Raw genomic sequence first — 12,405 nt, 5'->3', positions numbered from 1 at the left:
TTGGTAAAATCGAATTTCGAATTCTTTTATAAAAGAACCTTGCAAGTTAAACGTTTAGGAACATGAAGTCTGTAATTAAAAAGAAAATGTAACGTGATCAATATGTTAAAGATTCGCATTTTCATCTTTGATAATTATATATTGTAAGTTAATTGTTGTTCGAATTTCGAACAAAATATTTTAAAAAAAATCACTTAAATTACTTTCATGTTTTAATCTGTTTATGTTTCCACACGTGTTTCTAAATTTAAATTGATTACAATAAAGCTTGTTAATATCAGCCAAACTAACAAAAGAAAGTCGCTTGACAAACTGAAGAGAAAATGGTTTGTCTTTGGATGTTTGTGTATAGATTCTAATATGATTTTTTCTTTTTCAGTTTATAGCAGCTAGTGACAAACTATGGTTCATGCTCGAGATGTATTCATTTGTAGATTATTTCACGATACCCCCATCCTTTGTATCAATATACCTGGATAGAACGTGGATAGGTAAGGTGTTACTCCTTTCTTTTATAATATAATGTAATTTTAAATTTATTTATCCCATACAATCCGTATTTCATATACCCTATATATACATACTTGTCTGTCACTGCCTGATGCCATGATACGATTCAAGATGCAGACCCCAAAATCTTGGGTTTTTTCTGTCACCAAATCTCAAAACCCTAGAGTGGGCATTGGAAATGTGAACACTTTCGTGCATTGTAAAGCACTTTAAGATGTTAGACCGCAAATCTTTATTTTTATAAGAATGAAAAAATAGAGAGTGGTGTTGTGTTTTCGCACATACCTGAGTGTCTCTCTTCTCTTGAGTTCGGCTGTGGTCGAAATCGGATACAATGACATTATCCTTATCCAGATCCTAATCCCCCATTTCATATTTAAGGACCATTGGATTACTTCATTCCCGCCACCCGAATATTCTAAAGGTTTCTAGCGAATTCGAAGAAGTACGTTTAATTAATGTATTTCATCAAATTGATTATTTTTATTTCTTCTGAATTTGAAGAGAAATTAAAAATGTGAAAAAAATACAAGAAATAAATTCTATATTGTTTTATTTTATACCCTTAAATCTGACAAAAGATCATCTGACATATAAGTATTCACAAATGTACGAGATATAATTAAAAATGTTATCTTTAACAGGTTACCAATATCATTAAATAATCTGTAAATGAAATCAAATTTTGTGTCATTAAAATTTGTCTAATAATTTTTTGTCCGATCAATAACTTATTATTAATTATCGAACGAGTTTGTGTTGAGACAAAAATGTGTCTGTAAGAAGAGAATTTGTCACTTTTTTTATATATAGAACCTTTCGTTGTCGTCTAAACAAGGAACTTTTATTTCAGGGCTAAGGTTTCTCCGCGCTCTACGCTTAATGACCGTGCCTGATATTTTGCAGTACCTCAATATATTAAAGACATCGAGCTCAATCCGTTTGGCGCAACTTGTTTCTATCTTTATATCAGTATGGCTCACAGCAGCCGGCATTATTCATTTAGTAAGTTGATTTATTGTATAATATATAATATTCTAGATCACTTATTAATTATTTGAGTCACTTATCGAATATTTGCCAGCGTTTGCATTCTCGTTGACGATGGATGTGAATGCTGAATTTATCCTTAAAGTATATGATTGAATATTAATTCCAGCAGAATTGTTTCTGGGTGATACGTGCCCAAATAAAGACAGGACAGTTAAAGAAGTTGGTTTTTAAGTTATAACGTAACAAACATAGCTACATATATCATGAGACGCACTTAGTGGACCTACAGGCACAAAAGACATAACAACTGTCTATGAATAAAATTTCTAACGGCGCCAATGCCTATGGGCGTTGGTGATCACTTGCCACCATTTGCCCATCTGCCTAAAAAAATTGTCCAAAAAAAACCTTATCAGTTCCATTGTGTATGTGGATTTGAAATCTAGAAGACATGTTATTTTGTTTCAGTTGGAAAACTCTGGCGATCCATTAGAGTTCGACAATGCACAATCATTGTCTTACTGGACGTGCGTGTACTTTCTAATAGTCACCATGTCCACTGTAGGTTACGGTGATGTGTTCTGCCACACTGTTCTTGGCAGAACATTTTTGGTTTTTTTTCTCCTCGTCGGCTTGGTAAGTTTCATTCCCTTTGTTTATTTACTAACAGTTAAATATTTATTCTAATTAAATTTGAATTCACAAAATTTATTTAAGTAAAATATTGCAAGGAGGTGCAAGTCAAAAGTTGTTTAAGTCTCCCGATGGTAAATGTTTCGCATCCTAGGACGAGACAAGGTTTACATATCGTACCGCGCTACGCTTGCGATTCCTTGCATTCAGCCCTTCTGAATAACAAAGCAAAAGGAAATATAATGATTCTTTCATAAGATTACCATAATAGCTCACATGGGACTTGGTAGAGATCTATACTTACTGGTTTAACGCACAGCTCGTTGAATGACCGTAAGCCTGATTAGTGCACTCACTAGAGCATGTCAAGTAACTCGGCTGAGAGGCGAGGCCGCAACAGGCCGTCTTGTCGGTGGTCGCCGTTAAATGTGCAACCTTCTAACTTCCCGCTTTCAAAGGAGCATCTATCGAGACGAGCTTCACTTCGACCGATATTTTAATTGCATGAATGTTTTCTTTTTCTTTTGCTTTGTTATGTGATTACCACCAAAGTGCCGCCAGAGGATCTATCAACTGTCAAGCTTTAATATCGGACATGCGTGCCATACACGTGCGTACGCGCACACGGGGTCACGAATCACGAGTCACCCAACGGGGACAGTGGTACGAGACGAGCCTCGGCTCGCAGTAGTCGGAGTGGAGGCGCCTAGCCGCGCGCCGTGTGCCCCGCGCCGCGCGCGTCCCTCCCCTCCCACCTCGCGATCTCTGCATGCGCACCTGTGCCTGGCTGTGTTCAGTTGCTCACATCACCGGTAGACACACACGTTCCTTTTATTTTATTTTCGCTCCGCTATCGGCTTCATTTACTATACGTCACCATAGTTTTACCGAGACTCGAGGTGGACATTGTCGTGCAGCACACGATGGTGTCCGCGCGCAGACTCGATGTTCGATCGACACCATGGTCTGTTGCAGGCAATGTTCGCTAGTAGCATTCCTGAAATTATAGAGCTGGTAGGAAGTAGGTCCAAGTACAGTGGCGAGCTGAAGCGTGAACATGGAAAAAGGTATCAATTTGATGTATAAATTGAATCGAGAGCGAAAGCGACTCACTCCGCGGCACGCGCGTTTCGGTGGCCGCTCGTCGCGTCTGCCGTGTCCGGTCTGAATCGCTCGAACTCTCCGAGACGATGTGAAATCATCACCTCTACAAAAGCTTGCTCAGTGCCGTCAGATGTATTGTGTTATCTACTCGCGCACACCCGTTTGCCCCGCGGGCGGCCCGAGGCTGGTCCTCGCTCCTACGTCACTCAACGCCCCGCGTTTGAAAGTGAGGCAGGAGCGAGGCCACGCCTGCGACTGCCCGGGACGGCCGGCTCGTGTGCGCGCACTACCATGCGTCTATACCGAATGCCCATCGTCTTAGTTTAGTAACCGGCGATACCGATTTCTTTTTAAGTTCTGTTCATCGATAGTTAGCGTATGTATCCAGGCCTTGCATGTACCCGGTCACGACTCCCGTCACGGCTTGCCGTCATGTAGCTCCCGCTAGCGTAGCTCGGCACGGCACCCAAGTCCCGCACCCGTCCACACCACGCCACAGCCACACGCAGACAGACGACACTCAAGCCACACAGCCTTGTGCGAGCGCGAGGGTTCACGGCCGCGGGCCGGGGCCGGGGGGGCGGGCGCGCGGGGGGGCAATCGCTCACCTCACGGTGTTTGCTGTGTATCGTAGGCTGTGTTCGCCAGCTGGATCCCCGAGATCACGGAGCTGGCGGCGCAGCGGAACAAATACGGCGGCCGGTACAACAAGGACGTCCGCCGCAGGTACCCTGCTCTCACGCCCCCGCTCCACAGGCTTCCTCTCACGGTTTCGATCTGACTTGGTTGATTGAATGCGGAGTTTGCTAATGAAATTTATTAATCCTTCACTAGAATCGGTCTCTCGGTGCCGTGGCGCATGCTCGAAGAGTTAGCTCCCGGCGGCCGCGCCCCTCTCCCCGTACACGAGAGACAGGCGCGCGGTCGACCGACGCACTACTACATGCCTTTTTTCGTAAAATACACTCGAGATACCATTGAGCTTTTTAATCCTTCTAACGAGACTAGATCTGGAGAGAGCCGATGTAAAGTTTTGTAATGCTGTCGATGAAGTAGTGTTTGGTTTGTTCGCTTGCACACGATGCCTGTCGCCACGCTGTAGCGCTAGCTCCGGCACCTCGCCACGAGTCCCGAGATCACACACAGCCAGTGCCCGCGCTCGTGCGCCCGCGCGCCCCCCCGCGGCCCGCCGAGGCCGCCGCGCTCTGCGCTCCGACCGACTGTTCGCCGCGCCGCGCCCCGCCGTCCGCGCCGCGCCGCTCCGCCGCCGCGTCGAAGCGAGCCGCCCGCACCGCGCGCGCTGGCGGCTCACTTCCGCGCCGCTCACTACTCACTTGACTTGAATGTGAATGTCTTGTTTTGTCTGTCGGCGTTTAGGCGATATTTGCCAGTTGTATCCCAGAGATAATTGACTTAATCGGCACTAGACCCAAGTATGGCGGCACCCTCAAGAATGAGCGGGGACGCAGGTGAGCCGCTGTCTTCAATCCGTTCCGTTGAATGTGTTCCGTGTTGTAAATCTATATCTTCCTTTTCCTCTCTTAGCACGCTTCTGTGTTCTCACTTTATCTTTGGCGGGACGCGAGTCCCGTGAATTTCTTTGTTTTTGAGTCGATATTGATTGTAAATTATCTGTGAATTGGTATTGATTCAGTTGAATAGTAAAAAGCAGATAGTGGCTAGTGTAAACGCTCGTCATATAGGTATCATTATTATTTTCTGTTAGTGTACCGTACGAACGTAATGAGGAATGTTAATGGTAATCGTAAAGCTTAGTTACGTCGAGATAAATGTTGAGTGGTACAGTAGTGTGTTGTTGGAGTTGTCGTGTACCAGTCGACAGCTCCTCGCGTCGTGCGCTTCAGCGCGCCGAGCGGCGCCCCGGGCCCTCAGCCCGCGGGGGGCTGTTGATACGATCCGAAGCCCTTGCGACCCAGTGAGTGCCAACCGCTCGCTTCCTTCTCTACTTCCCTGCCTGCACGTCTAATGTAAATGTACTGTACTCGTAATGTTGGCCCTCTTTCATGTTTTGTAATTGTAATGTACTTTTGAATCGACCCCTCGGTTATTTAGTGTTATGTATTATTAACGTATAAATTCATAGAGCGTGGCAAGGCTGTGTGCATTGAGGACATTTTTAACGCCAAATTAGTTTAGTTCTCGGCATACCATCAGTCATGATTGACATCATAATAGAAATATAAAATACACGAATCATTCATACAAGATTTAAATTATAAATATTTAAAGATTGTTTGCGATTTTATGCAGCCATAAGAAGTAGATTGTTACGTTTTATGATCAAAATGAATTCAGTTCCTTTGCCACACCTTAGATGAATTACTAGATTGCATGCTGTGTTTAGTTCTTGCCGTCTTGTATTTGATCTTTTTATTTTCTTTATAAATACTAAATTCTCTTCCGTGTTTGTCCAGTTTGAACGGTTGCTCCACTCTCTTTATCTCTTTGTATATATTTTAACTCACCAACCTCCATCATTGTCTATACATTTTACTATCTTCCCACACCCACACCCAATTCTCATGCCGTGCCTGACCCTTTTTTATCGAACTTATAAAGAATTGAGTCATGATCACAAAATATTTTTAAAATACGTAATGTATACAATAATGATTTATAGCAAGAAACGTACTGAGAGGCAAGCTTTTAAGTATTCGTTGCGCCTTTTGTACTCAAAAATATATATTTATCTAAAGACAATTTGGAATGTAGTTGCATAATTTTCTGTACAGAGATATATTTAATATATAAATTAATTGAAACTGGTGCTATATTCTCATCATTGTCTCTAGATATAATTTTAAGATCACTAGGACATTCACCTTGAAGTCGACTCTTTGAAACGGTTTTCGATAAAATAACAAAAAAGAAACATTGATATATACTCGAATCATATAATATCCTATCTTACGCGAGTTCGCTTTGGGACTGTTGATGTAGTGATTATCATTTGGAACAAAATCATTTGTTGCCGTCATATTATTGTTGATTTTGTGTTTAGTGCGGTAGATAGCTACAAAATCCTGAACGAAACTGAGATTGTTCATTTATTTGTGATAATCGCTTGTATTTTCTTTGACTAATTAATTGCTACGATATAAACTAAATGACTTAATTCAATCACAAATTAATGAACAAAGCTGATTGTAATAATGGAGGTTACTAATAAAGAAGATCTTTATTTGGTGATGGTGAGTTATCAATGGATTTGAACCAAAATAATTTGGACTGTTTTGCTGATATGAACTCATAGCATCAAATGAAGGCCTTGTTATAGATTCTTGTAGTCGTATCACGCTTGTGTCATCTGTGTTATTATTTAACACTTTGAAAACGTCATTAACATTTAATACTGGATCGATGAGGTTTCGAGTGTTGAATAATGAAAACTAGAAATTGCTGTTACTTCTTTCTTACTTTTCTTTTGACAAAAAAAAATACTACAGCTTTTGTGAAACTTGCTTTTTACATTTAATTAATAATTAGCTTCAATACTTTTAGTTTATTTTTCTTTAGCTATTTTTATCAAAATTATCAATTCCGAAACGTAAAGTAAATAATAAAAGCTAAGTTAAACAATACAGCTTTGACTGCTTCTTTCCTTTACTCATGATTATCATAATAGATCGATTTGAATTACAATCGCGCTTGGTACTTTAATATATTTGTACGTTTTCAGGCATATTGTCGTATGTGGACATATAACGTACGAATCCGTGAGCCATTTCTTAAAAGACTTCCTACATGAAGACCGAGAAGACGTGGATGTAGAGGTTGTTTTTTTACACAGGTAATATAACATTATCTATTTAGATGACAGTAATTACATTAAGCAGAGACATAATAACGTTGTATGTAGAATTAGTACAAGATGAGTACAAAGCTGTGGTTAACATGATATTAAAATGTTATTCAACGGCAGCTTAAGATAGTTGTAAGGTGGTGAATCATGTATGGTCAAACGACGCTTTCAGAAAGGAGCCTGACTTAGAGCTGGAAGGTCTCCTGAAGCGTCACTACACCACCGTCGAGTTTTTTCAGGGTACAATGATGAATGCCGTCGACCTTGAGCGAGTCAAGGTTAGAGTAAGACCGAATAGCGCAGGCAATTAGATACCGCACGGCCCTACTTATTTATCATTGATACGCGTCTAATCGAACCAATATTTTTATTCATTTATATGCATTTTACGGAAATTTTTCTTCTGTAAAGGTGCTGATTCATAGTCACAGTAGGTTTTATCACTTTGGTAATTTTATCTTGTGGTTCTTTTAATGCAATCATTGCTTGCACGGTGGGACTGGGGTGCCTCATCGGCCAGTAGGGGGTGCTCCCGTCCTACCCCACTACTGCATATTATGGTAACTAGAGATGCATGGTAACGTCGGCCTGCGACGGGCGGCGGACTGGCCTAAATCTTGTCCGTAAAGTTAACTGAGCGTTGATGGCAGGAAACCGCCCGACCTGGAGCTCGAAGGCCTGTTCAAGAGACACTTTACCACTGTGGAATTCTTTCAAGGCACCATTATGAACCCAATCGATCTACAGAGAGTAAAAGTAAGTAGTACTGCACAAACGACAATGTGATATTTTGGGCGTGGTGTCGGTTTGATGCTGTGCAGACTGTCTTTTCTATAGACGTAGGGCGATGCTCGTTCAAACCTATTATACGAGAAGACGTTCTATCGTTCGAGTGATGTAAAAACCCCTTCTAATGCCATGACTTAAAGGCTGTTTGTGTGGCTATCGCTAATGTTGTTGATATATGTGTGGTTGTCCCGCACGAGCTCGTCAGGGGTCGCTCCCGGCGCGTCTTTCCCTTGCCGTGGCCCCGCTCCAGCCGGCCATATCTGTGTCTGTTTGTACCTAAACTGGGTGTTGTGTGCGAGTTTGGCCACTAAGTGTACTCTAAACAATCGATATTACCTTGTACTGTACAGGTGAACAGTGCTAAATTAATAATTAACTAATTGGCATTAATGGTTGCCGATGAAAGAGTTTCCTTTTCAAAATTGGCTTTTAGTAGATTGAAGTACAAATGACGATTGTCGATATTGTCGAGTGTTTACGGTAAGTCTAGATGCATGGCTTCGTTAAGAACGCTTGAGTCAGTTGCATGTCACGTATAAAACCATCTGCTTCTTCTGATAAAGTAACTAATGCGACATTGAATTAATATGAAAACAATTATAAATTGCATTAGTCATTTTTATTTGTAACCTGAAGCTAAATCTTCCATGTCGTAGAACTTATCCTTCGCTTGTGTCAGTATGAATATAGATAATTCAAATTTAAGTTTCGAAATGTATCATTTAAGATAGTAACAAAATAATGAGTACACATTTTTTCTTGATCTTATTATGAAACTAGGTAAGTGCCATTTATATTACTAACAAATATAAATACTTATCTTGAAGTTAAAAGAAGATTATTTATATATTCTTTATTCAAATCGTTTTGTACATAATTGTAAATGAAACAAAAAGAAAAAAAAATAATAAAATTGATATACCGAAAATTGTTTTAAACTTTATAAATATTATAACATAAATAACGTTAATTAGGTGCACGAAGCTGACGCATGTTTAGTACTAGCCAACAAGTATTGCCAAGATCCCGACGCGGAAGATGCTGCGAACATCATGAGGGTCATTTCCATTAAAAACTACTCAGATGACATCAGGGTCATAATCCAGCTGATGCAGTATCACAATAAGGTATTTGGAAGTCATATATTTTTAATTATAATTAAAACGAACAGCATAAGCCATTTAACGACTGGACTTTGGTCTTAAAACAAACTGCCTCATTACTCATTGAATCAAAGTTTATGAAAAACCCCAAAATCCAAATGTTGTAACATGTAAAAAAAATCATGAAAAACCACTTTGAATACAACAACAACAACAAAAGCCTGTACATTCCCACTGCTGGGCTAAAGGCCTCCTCTCCCTTTGAGGAGAAAGTTTGGAACATATTCCACCACGCTGTTCCAATGCGGGTTGGTGGAATACACATGTGGCAGAATTTCAATGAAATTTGTCACATGCAAGTTTCCTCACGATGTTTTCCTTCACCGCTGAGCACGAGATGAATTAAAAAAGACAAATTAAGCACATGAATCAGCGGTGCTTGCCTGGGTTTGAACCCGCAATCATCGGTTAAGATGCACGCGTTCTAACCACTGGGCCATCTTGACTCATTATGAATAATGTAATTCTAATTTTGATCATTTCCTAGGCCTACCTCCTGAACATTCCGTCGTGGGATTGGAAACAAGGCGACGACGTGATTTGTTTGGCTGAGTTAAAGTTAGGTTTCATCGCGCAGAGCTGTCTAGCGCCCGGTTTCTCCACCATGATGGCAAACTTATTCGCTATGAGAAGTTTTAAAACGGTTAGTTTTTTTTAATTATTTTCACATCCAATTAAATCTCACCTAGAATTATCATAGTCACGACGAATACATTACGAGCACTGAAAAGAAGTCTTACTGTATCGTTAATCTACTGGCTAGCTTATAAGGCTGTAAGCTTCTAGGTTCAAGGGGACAATTGTACTTACTACAAACTTACGACGGTAACGAGTAAAAGTATTTTTAAGGTGATTGTGATAAACTGTTAATTTGTTCGTAAAATTGGAAATCTGAATTCAGTCCCTGCGTCAATGGCATAAAATGTACATACTACAATTTTCCTGCGGAATTGGGTAGTATCTTGAGAATAACCACCGTGAACAAATTAGTGGATTAGTGGAAAGTGGGTTAGCTCTCTGAAATTTACCTAACGAATCGCATGCGGAATTTTCGCAGTCCCGACGAAAGGCTAAATGGAGTTATGACTACAAAAGAGGTACCGGCATGGAGATGTACACGGAGACACTCAGTTCATCCTTTATTGGAATGCAGTTCAGGCACGCAGCGGAGTAAGTGAAAGAGTACGCTTGCGGGCTGCCGAGTCAACGTTACGAATTGAACTTTTATACCAGTTCAACATCCATTCCATAATGTCGCCAAGCGACGTCACTAACCGTCAACCAATACACAACTACACAGCTTTTCGTATAGTTTTGCTTACGGTCTGTTATCTTTAGGTCAATATTCCCAAGCTCCCAAACTTGCACAAAATAACTTGACTGTATGACAAATAGATTAGTAATGATGGGACTCTAGTAGCAGATACTAATATTGTAAAATATTTGTCCAATGTAAAATTTTTGTCTACAAAAACGGCGGGCACATTAGTAAGGTTAACACGTCTGTGATTGGCTGTAACTAACTCGGCACGAGCTTTAGCGTCTCCGTATTGGTTGATTGCAGTCCCCCGACACGCAAGCTTGGCAGAACGATTACCTGCAAGGTACGGGGTGCGAGATGTACACGGAAACTCTGTCGACATCCTTCACTGGAATGAGCTTTCCTCAAGCGAGCGAGTAAGACCTATAGAATCCTACAACTCCATTCATTTCATTTAGTATTTAATGCTACTTGCTTTTACTTTAACAGCTATGACTTTCATTCTATAAATAATAAATATCTGTAAATAATATTATCGATTGTAATTTTCAGAATGGTGGAGTATTCCTCATTTTTCAATAAAATATCATTTTGGCAGCAACTTTAAGTGTGCTAAATAATTTTAAAATGTATATAAACGTAACTTTTGAATGAAGAATTTAAATTTAACTTATAAATATATATTAAAGAATTCCTTAATGAATATCTAAATATAGATAATAAAGCAATTGATTATTCGCAGATTGTGCTTTACAAAGTTGAAACTCCTGTTGCTGGCAATCGAAATCAAAGGTGAAGAAGGTACAGACAGCAAGATCTCGATAAACCCAAGAAACGTGAAGATACATGCCAATACCCAAGGCTTCTTTATTGCCCAATCTGCGGACGAAGTTAAAAGGTAATATACTATTGTTAAAAGACTTTATCTTTAATTAAAAGAATAGAATATTTTATTTTATTTTTATGAATAATTATGAGATAACATCACATACATTACTCTGATCCCAATGTAAGCACTTGTGTAATGGAAATTCAGAAGTAACGACGGTACCAAAAACACCAAGACCCAAAACAACATAGATAGCTAATGATAATCTAAACTGGTTAATTTCTCATATTTTTTAATTCCAGAGCTTGGTTCTATTGCAAAGCGTGTCACGAGGACATCAAAGACGAAACTCTCATCAAGAAATGCAAATGCAAAAATTGTAAGATCCTTGCTTTCTTAGATAAAGTACTACTGTTTAATGGCAACGACAAATAATGATAATGATTAATTAATAAATGTTATTGTTATATGAATAATGAAATTCTGTGACATACTTTCTGGAAACGTAATATCACTGGCTGTGTCCTAATGTCAATAACGATCACTGTTCTCTAAACTAACTGTATGTATGTCACGTATTACACTCCAGGAATTTGTACACAGCATATATACGTCACACAATATGTCCTTTACTTGTAAGACATTAATTCAATATTCGGCTAAAATTTTAGTGACCGCGCACCAGCGGAAGGTTGGAGCCGACATAGGTAACTTGCACCACACATAAGCATACAGATTGACGTTTTTCAATTTATTTTCGTGTCTATATAATTTTGAGTTGCTTTAGTGGTGTTGCGTCCGTACCTCACAGACTGGATCGGCTGCAAAGCGTTCTTGATCCGTGCTCGTTACACCCTATATTAGCGATCATTGTGTTTGTCTGCTCGCTCGTGAATGGATATGCCATATGCCAAATACAATAAAGCACTCTGACACTATATCATTTTCTATGCCTCTTGAGAAATTTCTCACTATGTACTGAATTTGTTCGATCGAGAGTATCCAGTGCATCATTCAATATTATAGAAACACCACAAACGCAAAACAAAAATTATGTTTTTTTTCACATTTTTTGCAATGATTTTCTGGTGCACAACTTAGAGTCAGCTGGTTCGAGATAAGGCGTAGATATAAATTGATATGATGCACTTCAGAGCCTACCCCGGCATATGCATGAAATTGAAGTAGAGTTGAATTTCGCAAAGCAACTTGCACTTTCATTTATTCCCGAACACTTAGTTTAAACACAACGTCTATAACGCAAATCCATGAAAGCATGTCTCAGAACAATCAGAGTGAA

The 12,405-nt window shown here is 39.8% G+C and overlaps 1 protein-coding gene across 32 annotated transcripts in view; it reads left to right on the top strand.

Annotated features, from left to right (window-relative positions):
* The window catches only part of LOC124532626 (calcium-activated potassium channel slowpoke), a 65,104-nt gene that overhangs the window by 43,108 nt on the left and 9,591 nt on the right, over positions 1-12,405 (top strand). For 14 of the 32 annotated variants that reach the window (XR_006966652.1, XM_047107648.1, XM_047107637.1 and 11 more), the window contains 11 exons: positions 380-491; positions 1,364-1,515; positions 1,972-2,139; positions 3,112-3,203; positions 6,941-7,051; positions 7,714-7,819; positions 8,827-8,979; positions 9,503-9,658; positions 10,580-10,692; positions 11,019-11,174; positions 11,408-11,484. Coding sequence is in view for 31 of the 32 variants with exons in the window: in XM_047107648.1 (XP_046963604.1) it covers positions 380-491; positions 1,364-1,515; positions 1,972-2,139; positions 3,112-3,203; positions 6,941-7,051; positions 7,714-7,819; positions 8,827-8,979; positions 9,503-9,658; positions 10,580-10,692; positions 11,019-11,174; positions 11,408-11,484 (1,396 nt within the window). In the remaining variant the exon portion in view is untranslated. Of the gene's footprint in view, positions 1-379; positions 492-1,363; positions 1,516-1,971; positions 2,140-3,111; positions 3,204-3,874; positions 3,967-4,617; positions 4,710-6,940; positions 7,052-7,235; positions 7,342-7,713; positions 7,820-8,826; positions 8,980-9,502; positions 9,659-10,072; positions 10,186-10,579; positions 10,693-11,018; positions 11,175-11,407; positions 11,485-11,776; positions 11,813-12,405 lie in introns of all 32 variants that reach the window. The other 18 variants (XM_047107642.1, XM_047107640.1, XM_047107649.1 and 15 more) reach the window with 8 other exon arrangements.

The sequence above is a fragment of the Vanessa cardui genome, chromosome 9, assembly GCF_905220365.1.
Source record: "Vanessa cardui chromosome 9, ilVanCard2.1, whole genome shotgun sequence".
Classification (NCBI taxonomy): Eukaryota; Metazoa; Arthropoda; class Insecta; order Lepidoptera; family Nymphalidae; genus Vanessa; species Vanessa cardui.
Note: the sequence above shows the minus strand (reverse complement) of the source record. Positions and strands in the feature narration are given on the sequence as shown.